General features: G+C 42.4%; 1 protein-coding gene across 2 annotated transcripts in view; it reads left to right on the forward strand.

Annotated features, from left to right (window-relative positions):
• GUCY1A2 (guanylate cyclase 1 soluble subunit alpha 2) overlaps nucleotides 1–13766 on the forward strand; it is a 1716628-nt gene that overhangs the window by 893055 nt on the left and 809807 nt on the right. For both annotated transcript variants that reach the window (XM_069640697.1, XM_069640699.1), the window contains exon 5: nucleotides 4026–4511. In XM_069640697.1, coding sequence (XP_069496798.1) covers nucleotides 4026–4511 — 486 coding nt within the window. The remainder of the gene's footprint in view (nucleotides 1–4025; nucleotides 4512–13766) is intronic.

Raw genomic sequence — 13766 nt, forward strand, 5'->3', positions numbered from 1 at the left:
AATTGGAATGGGAAAGGGCCATGGAGGAAGGGGGAATTACCGCCCCGCCAACCTTGTAATGGGGTGGTGATTCCCCCTTTCTCCATGGCGGAGTCAGTAAGTTACCGGCATGGACCATGGTGCTATTAGCAATTTACAAATTTACAACCTTCTTGTGGGGAATTAATTTTCTTAATCCCAAAAATGGTTGCATTACCAGTACTCACCACTATCAGAAAGCCGGCGTTTTAAAACCACCAGACATTTGTGTAAAACTGCACAAATGAAAGAAAACCAGACCAAGGAAAGACTTGCTAAGAGCTGGATACAATGTAAAACTATATTCTGAAATGACTTGAAGGAAGTAATTATTTAATGTATATGTAAAAATTGTAAGTTATTTAAACTGGGAACAAAAAGTGACATTTAGCTAAAACCTGGCTTAATGAAACTGAATTCTGCCTGACAACTACCCCCAACAGGAGTTGATACTGGATCAACAGCTGTGTTCCCAGGCCTGGCTGCCAGGCCTGGCTGCATCCTGAGGTCACATGGCCCTGTTGATTAGATTAGGGGTGGATCAGCTGGGGACTACAGGGAGGTGAACAAAGGCCTGTCCTGGACTCAGGCAAATGTTATATTGGGCGCGTCGTAAAAGTGGCTTCCTCTTAGGGGAAACTGGGAGGGGCAGTGCCTCTGCTAGCAGCTGAGCTTGGGGGAAGTGGATAAACCAGTTATTCCACCCTGTGATGTGGGAAGCCACACCCCTTTTTGACCAGGGCATAATTTTAAAAAGATAGATAACTCAAAGTGCGGACTTGTCAGAATTATATAAGTAATATCATTATTTTTGTTATTTTTCTGTGAACATTTTGAGATGCGTTAGGACCCTGTGGTGTATTCTGGGGGGTTGCTAGCGGAAAATAGGGTCTCACTCCAAATGTCTGCATGTTAAAAATCTGACACTTCATCAATTAATGTCCATACTACTTGCGCACATGTGTGTAAATTTGGGTAAATGTCCGATATTGCAAAACCAGTTAAAAAGCGCAAAATGTTGTCATTTTTGAATGCAAGCCCCCAGGAAGATCAGAGGCGGACAAGCATGGACCATAAGGAATATATAATGTGCACATGAAATTTCAACAAATTGTATATTTGGGAAGGATGTATTTGAATCAAATATAGATTTGTGGGCAAACTGACCAGGGGAGGATCCTCTGACCCATAAAACCAACAGCATCACTCTCACTCACATTTCCTTCCCCCAATCATGGGAGAGGGGAGAATTGGGCCAATGACAAGTAGAGAGGGGCAGGTTTAGCTAGGCCCCGGCACACACCCATTTTCAAAACACATAAAAAGAGACTGCTGGGGCAGGTAGAGACATTCAAATCCAGTTGCTGCGGAGCGTTTTGCCAGACCACACAACATCCAGAAGATACCAGTTCCAGACTGACTCCAGCTACATACTCCAGAACCTAGAACTTATACTTTAGAACCTAAATCAGAGGCCTAAAACCACAAGCTGAGTTCTCTGCAGCAGGCCTCAAATCATTGCAAGCTACTCACAGCCGGACGAGCTGCTTGAATCCCTTGCCAAGAACTTTTGCCAGGACCAGTGCAGAGATCCAGGAGCCGTGCAGAGACCGCTATATCCGGACAGACCAGACCAGAGATCCAGAGTGACCCAGACCGCTGTGAGCAGAACCAGAGAGCTGACCCAGATCACTGTGAAGTGCCGAGACCAGAACCGGAGTCCAGTCCAAAACCTGACCAGATCCGTGGCGAGGCCTATTCCAAATTTATATTGTGAGTACCTAGCAGAACTGTGCAGAACCAATCTCTTAGTTAAAATAATCTAATCCAAACTATTTTAACCTAAGTAGAACAGCCTCCTAGAAATCGTGTCATCTGTCATTTGTAAAGCTGCACAATTGTCACCTGTCATTTTGAGTTTACTTTAAATCCGAAAAACTACCTTTATTTAATTGTCCGTATTTCTGGAACCTAGAATCAACTTGCTACTTTTACCGCGATTTGCGATTTGGTTAAAAATCCAGCCACGTGTAACCATCAGCAGTCATTTCTATCCTTGCTAAAAATTTGTTTGCCTCTTAATCACCATCTCTGAATCATTGCTAAAGTGAGCCCGAACTCATCCCAAGTATCTCTCACTCACCCTGAACCTCCTAAAGGGAATTAAAAGCATTTTCAGCATATTTCTCACTTCATTGCCACCACATTCAAAGCACTTGGGCCTGTGTTTTAAAACTCATAACGGTTTTCTCTAAGCTTGCTGGGGTGGGAATTGAATTCCGTATTGTATTTGATTGCATTCCTGAGAACTGTGTGCTCCTCTTTCCATCTCCTTCCATTTCTTACATTGCATAGGGGAGGGGGGTGAATTGCCAGAGGAAAAGTGATTATCTTATCTTTTGCTAAAATCATATTAAGTATTTCTGTACTGCATTTTATTCCTCATTGCGTTTCCCTTGAAATCATAAAAGTATTTTTGCTACTTTATCCATCCTATACTAACTCCTCATTGATTGTAAAGAAGTGTGCTAGTGTCAGATTACCCATTGTTGATTAAAATTATATTTATAAGGGCAATATTGATTATTAATTTATTATAAAAGCGTGGTATCTATATTTTGTTTTATTTCTCAAATAAACCTTTTAAATTTGCAAAACAAACCTACTTCTTGGCTCAGTGGGGTCAGGGGGATTCTAAGAGGGGGGTGTTATATAGGGGTAGTCATCCAGAACTCATGAACTGGACATAAAGATATATCAATAAGGGTTTCCATTCAGTATCCCAGACTAGGCATTGACTTAGCTGTAGTGTTGAATTGAATCCTCTTACAGGGCATTAAGTATGGAATCACAGTTTCATAATAGAAAATGGTGGGAATCAGACAGTGACTATTGCTGATAGCGCAATGCTTGTCCCGTGTATTTCTTCTCTTTTTATATCGAAGACAGATTCAAGCTGGATCTTATAGGCATAGGAGACAATGGCCAAATTACGAGTTTTGTAGCAAATTACTGCCATACTCGATTATTGTTACTGCCACTTTGTTCTGTGGGGTTACCATGGGTTTGCAAGTGGTGATAATTCCCCATAGGACTCCATGGGGATTTTCGGTGAGAATTACCACTGGTGGATGTACTGCATGCTAAATCTGATGATTTTTGGAGGTAACCTGGTGGAATAATCTCCAGCTTGTTGCCGAATGTAAATTCCCCAAATGTATAATTTGGTGATGCAGTAACAATGATGATAATTGTGTTACTTCCCAAAAAAGTGGTGGTGACAGAAATGACTGCCCCTTCTTTCCCACATTGCCAAACTTGTAATGAGGCGCATGTGATGTATTGTGCAGGTAATGTAAACTTTTTTTTTTAAAGAATGCCCATGTAACACCCTCACAACAATGCCTGAAATATAAAAATGCTCCAGTGCAGAGATCTCCCTTAATTCATGGGATCACACATTATAATAAAAGAGGCTAAAAAATCCATACGTTCTAGGAAACCATTCACTCCCAATGGCCGGAAGGTACGGGTTATACAGACAAATCCAAATCCGTCAAACATTTTGTGATTTCAATTAATTTCAAAATGATTTATTCAGATTTGATTTAAAATCAATAGGTTACATTCAGAATGCAAGGCAAGGATGTTTTCTTTTAGTCTCTTTATAACACAAGCACCAATGTTGCAGAGAAGGACAAGGGAGAGAAGCGTGCCACTGTCAAACAAAATTCATATAGTGCCTTCTTGATGGAAATTGTGCGCTATGCCGATGATCTAGATTGGTGTTCTTGTTTTCAGGATGTCAATACTAACATTTAAGAATTGTCCAGATCCTGTAAATTGTAAAGTTGATATATGTGAGCTGCTGTAATCTGGATGTCTACATAATTTATAAAGAACTAGCGTAATATCACCTCACCTGTTTCTTTTGCAAGTGGTATGCTTTTTTTAATCTATTTGTTGAAGATAATTGTTAATGTTATGATATTGTTTTTCTATTTCAGGTCATGGAAATCAAGGGCCAGATGATTCATGTGTCAGAGTCCAATTCTATGTTGTTTTTGGGTTCTCCGTGTGTGGACAAACTGGATGAACTGATGGGTCGAGGTCTGCATCTTTCTGACATCCCTATTCATGATGCTACCCGTGACGTCATCCTGGTCGGCGAGCAGGCCAAAGCTCAAGATGGCTTGAAGAAACGAATGGATAAATTAAAAGCAACTCTGGAGCAGACTCACCAAGCCCTGGAAGAGGAGAAAAAGAGGACAGTAGACCTTCTTTATTCCATTTTCCCAGGGGATGTGGCTCAGCAACTTTGGGAGGGGAAGTCGGTTCAGGCCAGGAAGTTTGATGATGTCACCATGCTTTTCTCAGACATTGTTGGATTCACTGCTGTTTGTGCCCAGTGCACACCAATGCAAGTAATTAGCATGTTGAATGAGCTGTACACAAGGTTTGACCATCAGTGTGGATTCCTGGACATTTACAAGGTACTGTAACACTTTTTTGTTAAAACAGAAAACCACTTTCACATTTTTCAAAATAATTAAAAATATACATGTAGTAATATAGTTAATGGATTTGCTTGTTTGCCTTTTATGATATGCATGAATAAGTTACACTATTTTACTTCATCGTCACACATTTTGCACATACATTTGTGTTGTATGTCATGGAATTCAGTGATGGGAAAGCTTCTTATCTTGCTGAATGATTATGCCTCATTAAAAAAAAAAAACATATCAAGATTATCTTCGCTGATATCTGTGTACAAATATGCAGGTTGCGTTTATACAGATCTCTTCCAAATGGAAATTCTAAGTTTACCCACAAAGCAGGGGGCCAGTGTAGCTCTGTCCTAAATAGATTACCTCTGGTGTTGTACAGATTTATTGGGAAAAGAAAGAGCAATCCAGACATTCTATACAAAAAGCATAGATGAAAGTGTTTGCCACATGATCAGTGTGGGCATGGAAAAGGTTTCTTGCAGAAAGAAGGTTATTGAGGTTTGCTGATGACTGTGTTCATTTTCAATTATTTATTTGTGTACTTTCGGATTACTTTCTCCAGTGCCTGAACCTTTAGCTTCATTGCAGTGTTACTTTACTAGCTACATGAAATGTTACATTTCATTGTCGTTCACCAGTGATTGTATTATCAACCCTTCTGTTTTGGCTAAATAATAGTGATTGACTCCCCAAAATTGATTTGTCTATCCCTGTACTACCACTGCTCTATGTGGCCCATATGCTTTACTGAAAGCAAGCATCAGATGGGCACAGTCAGATTTACTCCTTGCATGCCTTTGCATGAGTGCCCCAAGATGCATTTAGCCAGGCACACTTTTATGGAAGGATTCACTCTTTCGATAATCCCGTCGGCTCTGGATGGAAGGGATTGGAATAGTGCTGCTCTGATCCCCTTGCCTCTAATGCCTTTCTTAGGGCCTGCCTTGCGAAAGCTGGACCATTATCTGCATGGAACGTTTGTGTTGCTGTCATAGCTACTACACCTGTATGACTGATTTTCAGTCCGCTCTCTTTTGAGGAATCATCCAGGTGAACCTAGTGCAAGAATCCACTATTACTAGAATATATTTGAACTTAATTATTGCTGGTAGTGGGACTATGTGATCCATATATTGGATCTCAAAAGGAAAGGTTGCCTTTCTTAATAGAGCCTCTTAAGGTTTTTTGCTGTGGTCCACAGTCGTCTTCAGAGGGTTTGTACTTTTTTTACTGAATCTAATGGTTCGCATTAACCATTAGATATAAAAATGCTACCACCAAAGGTTCAAACACCAAATGTTTGATCCTTTCGTGGTAGAATTGTCAAGAAAAGAAACAGGGGCTGCGAGGGTTCCGGGGGACACCCCTGCAGCCTTCCGTAAAAAAAATAATAAATAAATGAAATGGGGGCTGTGGGGGTGTCCCGTGCCTACCCCCGCTTACTATACTATACAGTAAAGGAAACCCCTGCAGCCCCTGTAAAAAAATAAAGAAGAAAAAAAAAGGACCCTGCAGCGCCGGTTCCCAATCATGGAAGTGAAAGGGAACAGGCGCCGCAGGGACCCAGCGTGAAGAAGAAGGTAAGTGGGGTTTGTTTATGTTGGGGGTGTGGGTAGGGGTGTGTTGAGGGTGTTGGTGGGGGGTGTGTCATGGGTGTGTTGTGGGTGGGGGTGTGGTTATGTATGTGTGTTCGCATGAGAAAGGTGCAAACTTTTAGTAGGTCGTACCATTCTCATGCAAACTTTCCACCCGTGGCAAAATTAGCTGTGGTCAGATCACACAGATCCGTCTTCAGATATGTGTCACAGTTTGCTATGTATACTTTAACTTGTTGCCTTTATCCTGGCCACCAATACATGTCAGGGAGCAGCTGTGCAGTTGCAGGAACCACACAATGGGAAGATGCAAGTCCAGCATGTGTGGATGCTATTAGCTTTTCCCTTGCTGCTCAATTAGGGATTAATCCTTGAATAGGTTCCCCTTTTTAAATAGGAATTGTGACTAATGCTTTATTATTCTCAATGTCATGAATGAAATTGCTTGGGAAACCTTTTGGCCTGGGTAGAATACCCAAACAAGCCTCTTTTATTTCCTCATCTATTGCAGTCGCTGAGCGAGTTATGGTTGCTACTGGTTTTCTCACTGTGTGCTCTTTGTCATATTCGTCTGCCAATACACTGCCAATGCTATGACTGTGTACTTTTGTATGTGCTCTTGTGTGCATCACCCATAGCAAAGGATGAGCCTGTTTAAGATCCCACAATTGTTTCCAGAGTTGCCTGGTATCAATATTTTTATGTCTGATGTCTCTAAAGTCATTTTGAATCCACCAATGCAAATCAGTATTATAAGCCCTGACCATGTAATCTGAATCTGATATCACTAGTTTGAGCTTCTCTGAGTCTACTTGATGCAACATAAGCAACAATCCATGCATTTCAGCAGTCTGGGCGGACAAGTCTCCAAGGTGCTTGGTTGCAATATCAGTATGTATAAATGCTTCTTCATGTGAGAAATGTCCTACCACTGCTGCACATGCAGCAGCATATTTGGAATGTGTTCCAACAGCTGGTATGGCAGAGCCATGACAGTAAATTATTTTGAAAAAATCAAGCAATGGTATGTCAGGCAGTGAGGTGTCTGACTCTGTATCCATTGTCTAAGTCAATCCACTCATTTTTTGCAATTCTGCTTTATAATGATATTTTATATCTGCAGCATGTTGAGTTGCTGACCATTTAATCCATCTAGTATGTAATGCTTTTGTATCGGGTACATTAGCTTTTGTGGCAGCCTCAAGTTGAGCTAAAGGTGTATTTATGTGTATAATTTGTTTCACCGCCATGGGCCTTTCTTTCTGAATGAGCATCTGAACTGAAGAGAGAATGTTTTCCTCTAGTGTAAATCTTAATTCAGGTGTGGAATACACATGTCACTTATAAGCAATTGGTTGTGTCTCCCTTAAATTACACACTATGTATGTGAAAGCATTATCTCCCACCAACAGATTTATTTCTATATCCTTTTCTGTGTTTCTGTCTTGCAAAAGACTGGTTTCAGTCATTAATGAGTACACATGGTGCAAAATGTGAGTGTGCTCTGGGAACCAATGAGCTGCTTTGAAATGTGTTTTTATCAAAGCATACAATGGTTTCACTAGCTCAGCAACATTGACACATAAGATCTGCCAAAATTAAAAAGCCCTAGAATGGCCTGAAATTGCCTAAGTGTGCTAGGCCTTCGTATCCTGGCACACTTCTAAAGAAAATCTGCTGACAATCCCCTGCCCTCATCTGTAAGTGTAAACCATAAGAAGGTAACCTCAGGGTGAGCTATTCTGGATTTCTTGAAATTGATCAGGTACCCGTTTGCAGCCAATGTGTGAATGACTAAGTCTACTTGTTGCAAGTGTTCTTTGAGATCATCATGGGTGATGTAAATGTCATCAACATATTGCCAACAGTTAGGAAAGTCTGCTAACAAACCCTGTGTGCTACTTGAATGTGCTGGGATAATTCATATACCCCTGCATTATTCTAGTGAATTGGAAGTGTGTTCCCTTAAAAGTGAAAGCAGTGTATTTCTGGCTTTCTACACTTAAAGGTTGTGTGAAATACCCATTGCCTAAATCAAGGTTTGCTTTATATTTGCATCTGTGTAGATTGGCTAGTAGTACAGAGCTGTGCTGATTTTGGACTGCCTCTGTATTACAATGTGCAGTTAAAATTCTAAAGTCTAAAATAAAACAATACATACCAGCTGGTCGTAATGTAGGCAACATTGGGCTTTTATGTGGGCATGCTTGCTTTATAAGTACCCCCTGGTCCATTAACTGGTCCACTATGCTTTGTATATGGGTAATTACTTGTGGCTTAACTGGATACTGCGTCTGTGGTGGGGTGGTTTCAGCACAGGAATCACATGTGCTGAACATTCTAGATCATGTCCTAGATGGTTTTTGAACAGCTGCACTACTGCCAGCACTGCCCATTCTTGTGCATATGTGTGTACTAGTTTCTGCTAACTTCTTTTCAAAAGGTAGGCCTCACTACTTCTTCACCTCTTGGTGCTTGTCTCACATACAATGGTGGCCAATCGTGAAATGCCAAAATTCCTTTAGATTGGATATGTAACTGTGGCCAAAACAATGCTTCAATCTCTTTGGGATGTTAGCATTCCAAGTGAATGGTTACAAAATCTACTTAATTATTTGCTAACGTCTGCCCAGTGGGTGCGGTTATTTGTGCATTTCTATGTGCCTTTGTACGCTCAAACAGTGCCTTGTGGCTGCATTCAAATATGGAAATATCAAAATCAGAATCTAACAGCACTTCTATCCAATCAGTGTGTCACTTAGGCTTGTGAATTATTCGATGAGCGTGTGGACGCTGCATACTGAAAGACTTGTAGGGCTGCAGTGAGTTTTCCCCAATGGTCACATCCTTCCGCTCAAGTTTAGAATGGTCTGGTGTTGTTGCCTGTGAGGAATCAGATAAACTCTCATCATCACCATACTTTTATGGACTTCTCATTTGTTTTCTGTCTCTGAAATCATAGTCTGTTGGTCTAAAATGGGACTATGTCCTTGGTTTACCCCACGGTCATCTACCCCTGTGAGTGCCTTGTCACTGCGGGGTGTGCCTCCTGTCGCTTTCTCACTGTTTGATTCATACTCTGGGTATTTTTCTTCCTCTATCGGGGAAGCTGTTGTCTGTGTATTCTACCATCCCTTTTAACTTGAAAAGATCCCCTTCCTCTTCAGGGTCTCCCTTGCTAGTAGGTCTGTCTCCTTGTCTGGTTTACTATCCTTATTAGCCTTTTCCTGTGCCTCTGCAGGTCTCCTACCTAGGTGATCTCTGCCGAGTGATTGATAACTGGATGTCACTTTGTCCCCAAACTGCTCCCTTTTGTCTTGCTCATTTAACGAGGACAATTTTCTGTGAACTTCTAAACTTGCAGGCTCTCCTTTCAATAAGGGCAGATTTAAGCTCTCAACCATTTGATAATTATTGGATACTATGGACAAACCTAAGTTCATGGCTGCAGCAGCACCCTGTGTTCCCGTAATGTCTGCCAATATTGATGCTAAAGATGTGATATATGAAGTGCCTAGCAGCTGTAAATAAATCCAGCTATACATTGAAATCCAGCTGTCACAGCTTGCTAAGGGTGGTGTGCAGCCAGAGGGAAGAAACATGTCTAGGGCCCTACCATGCTGTGGTGTGACTTGTGGATAAGCGGCTTGTAGCTGTCCTAGCTTCTCTGAATACCACTTGAGTATGTCCTTATTCTTGGAAGGGCATGACCGTTATATAATTCTCAATGTACTGTAGCTGTACTCCTTCAGTGTCTGTCTGTCTTTGCGGCTGCTGGGCAGGAATTATGTCATGTTACGCAGCATATGCGATGCAAGGTTATGTACAGTGCCAAAATGTGCCACCAGGAGTTCATAGTCTGCTTGTAAAAAGGGGCCTGTGTGATTTGGATGAAAACGGGCTAAGAATTCTAGTGACAGGTTGGGTGTGGACTATGATCCATGCTAAGCATTTATTTGTGGATAAACCAGCTTACCTCCATACCAGTTGATATGATTTGGATGTGTTAAAGCCAATTCAGGAAAATGATATGGGCGATATTGGATGGTATTTAAGTTTCATAATTATCAGTAGAGTTGCATATATGTTGTTCACCTTGTTGGCTGGGGTTTTCAAGTAAGTGAAGAGCAATTTGTCTGGCAGACATCCCAATTGGCCAATCGCTACTCTAATTTTATATTTATTCCTTCACAGTGTGATAACCTAAGCCAGTCGATGACGGCTGCCGTGCAATGGATGGGAATATTGATTTCCTGATGGGCCATCATCTGTACCCACCTATCCTCTTTATTTTTTAATAAAACTTTTTTAGAACAATATTTTTGCCTAGTTTGTTTATTGTGACCGGAACATGAGGTTATTAGCAACGCTACTGCCATCTCTAAGAAGCCCCAACCTGGGAGCCATCTGACAAGAATGCCTGTGGTTCAGGCGAGACCACAATCTCTGTACTCTTCACCTCGTGTGAGGTTGTGAGAATGGACCTGTGGTCATCTGGCCATGTATCTAGTGCTAAAAGACAGGCTGGCCTAGTGCCTGGTGTTGTGAACATGATTAAACATATGCTCTCAGAGAAATGAGGTTTGTGACTATCTTAGAGTTTACATTACACCTAGTTGCAATTAAATATACACTTGACAAAAGAGTTACTATTTTTTTTTTTTAAATTCAAAATTTATTGATTTTATGCAAAGTCAACAATCATCTTCATACAGAGTTTATCAATAAGATATTGGAAATGGCTTGTAAGGTGAATACCGTCTCTGTATGGAATGCACATTAGTTCCTGAGAATTAATCATTGTTGCAAGTAAACATCTGTAATACCCAATCTCGCTCCCTCCCTCCCCCCTCCCCTCCCTTCTCTAACATTTCTAAATATGGGATTGAAAAACAACATTAAACAGTGAGACCACATCAAAAAGCTTTGAGTACAAATATAGTATCCGACCAGGACACATGACACGGCCCGTGGAGCCGCCACAACGAGAGTCATTGTTCATTGGTAGTATTGGCACAGATCGCAGCAGTAGTCTGCACACATTATGTTTACAAGGCATGTTTGGCTCTGAACTCAGACCAGGCACTTTCGACATCCGTAAGGTCTCCGCGTAGGACAGCAGTCAGGCGTTCCATTCTATAGAGATTTTGGGCAACCCCAAGCCACTCGGTTTTACTAGGGAGCTTTGGCCTCTTCCATACCATAGTGAGACAGGCTCGTGCAGCCATCAGAAGACCACATACCATCGTAGGTGCCTTTATAACTTTGTCTCCTGTTTCGATCAGGCCAAACAGGATGAGCATTGGGTGCTGTACCCTTCCTTCATTGTCCAGGTCCCTAATCCAGCTAAGAACCTCCGACCAGTAAGTCTGAACCATTGTGCACCCCCACCACATGTGCCAGTAATCAGCCCGCATCCCACAGCCCCTCCAACAGTATGGGCTGACCCCTTGATACATCTTGGCGAGCCTAATCGGGTCATACTGCCACCTATACAATAACTTTATAGCATGCAGTTTATACTGGCAGGATATAGAGGATTTCGCAGTACGTCTGCAGATTTGTAGCCACAATTTTTGCGAGATTGGTCTACCCATATCTGTTTCCCATCTGCTCTTAAGCACCAGGGAGGGGGAAATATCGGCCTCGATCAAAGCCGAGTACATAGCACTTATCAGGCCACTGGAGCCCGTACATCGATCAAGAATCATTTCAAACGGGATAAGATCCCTCTGCAGTTGGTCCTTCCAGATTGACCTTGTCATTACCCCTTTGAGTCTCAAATATAGGAAGACCGAGAGCGGGCCTATGTCAAGCGCCTCCTGGAGCTCTTGAATGGTTATAAAGGTTCCATTGCGCCATAATTGACCCGCCCTTTCCAGCCCCGCTTGATACCATGTTTCATAGCCTCCCGGTTCCGAGATTGCATCTCGGATTCCTGGTGACCAAAGGTGTCCTAAGGGAGATGGCCATGTCGTGACGCCCTTCATTTTCCCGCCGGGTTTCCATACTGCCCACAATGTGCCCAAGATAGGGTGGGATCTGATTCCCTCCCGCAATTGAGATCTGGGGACCCATAACCATTCGGACACAATAAAGGGACGGAGGTGATAATTATCCAGCGCTATCCACTGGGGTTCTGAACGTTGCCTAAAGTGCGGGACAAGAACCCTAAGTTGTGTCGCCCTGTAATATGTCTCCATATCCGGGAGGCCTACCCCTGCGTTGTCTTTGCGGAGTTGGAGTAAAGATCTCGGAATCCTTGGCCTCTGGCCCTGCCATAGGAAGGTCAGAAACAGTTTTCTCACTGTCGTGAAATATTCTGGGGGGATCCTAATGGGGAGCATCTGAAATAAATATAATATTTTAGGGAGAAAGACCATCTTTATGGCATTTAAACGGCCCATCCAGGAGATCGTGAGCTTAGACCATCGTTGGCTATCTTTCTGTAGGGCGAGTGATAGTGGTGGAAAGTTAGCTCCATATAAGGAGTCAAGATCACGGGTGACATTGATGCCCAAGTAACGGAGGGTAGTAAGGCTGACTTGAACTCCTAGCGGGGCAAAGCGCACAATCTCAGAATCCCTGTCTTTATCAATCGGGAGGAGGACTGACTTCCCTGTGTTGATTCTTAAGCCGGCCAGTGCACCGTATTCCTCAATTATGTTGAGCGCAGCTGGGATCGAGTCTAAGGGGTCCGTCAGATGAAGCAGGATATCATCCGCGTATAGTCCCAGTTTGTACTCCCTATCTCCTACTGTGATGCCCTTAACTCTACTGTCACTCCTTAATTTCTGCGCCAATGGTTCGAGGGACATCACAAACAATATTGCTGACAGTGGGCAACCCTGTCTCGTTCCTCTTTCAAGGGGAAACCAGCGAGAGTATCCTCCATTCACCGCCACAGCCGTCGTGGGGGAGGTGTACAATGCTTTAATGGCGCAGCAGAGTTTCGGTCCCAACCCATTAGACACTAACACTCTTTCTAAGAAGTCCCATGACACCCTGTCAAAAGCCTTCTCAGCATCCAAGAGAGTTACTATTTTAATCCATTTTAATATGAAGCCATATCTTTTGAGGGTTTTCAACCGCATTAAACAAGCTACAGCAAAAGCAGATATAACATAACATAACATACACCAATTAACAAGATTGCCATGTAAATGAAGAACATGCTTGAATGGGCAAATACTAGATAAAGTGGTGTTAATTTTAAAGCATTGGTAACCTACTTCTCTTGCTAAAAAACTATTCATTATACGCCTTTAGTCTCCATGCACACAGTAAGCATTCACTTGACATTCATGTTTAGAGAGGACTCTGTTGCAGAGCAGGCTGCTGCATCTGTGGTTGACAGGATCTGCCTCGTTGTGACTGGCTATTCTCTGCTCTCACCAGCCCCTCCAGCCTTACCAAGCTCTTGTCTGTCCCTCTCCATCTCCTCGGTCAACTATCTATTACCCGCAAGATGGCCACCCTGCATGTGTAGAATCATCATATCTTTTTTTTTCAACAGTAAAGGGGGGGCACATTAGAAGTAGCACGCTAACCTTATGCTGAACAGACCTTGTGTTTATCTCAAGGTACGATCATTTTTACCTGCTAGTCGTTGTCTCTAATTCTATCCTATGGGCACTTGAGT

Source organism: Ambystoma mexicanum, chromosome 7q (assembly GCF_040938575.1).
Source record: "Ambystoma mexicanum isolate Mex_15411 chromosome 7q, UKY_AmexF1_1, whole genome shotgun sequence".
Lineage (NCBI taxonomy): Eukaryota > Metazoa > Chordata > Amphibia > Caudata > Ambystomatidae > Ambystoma > Ambystoma mexicanum.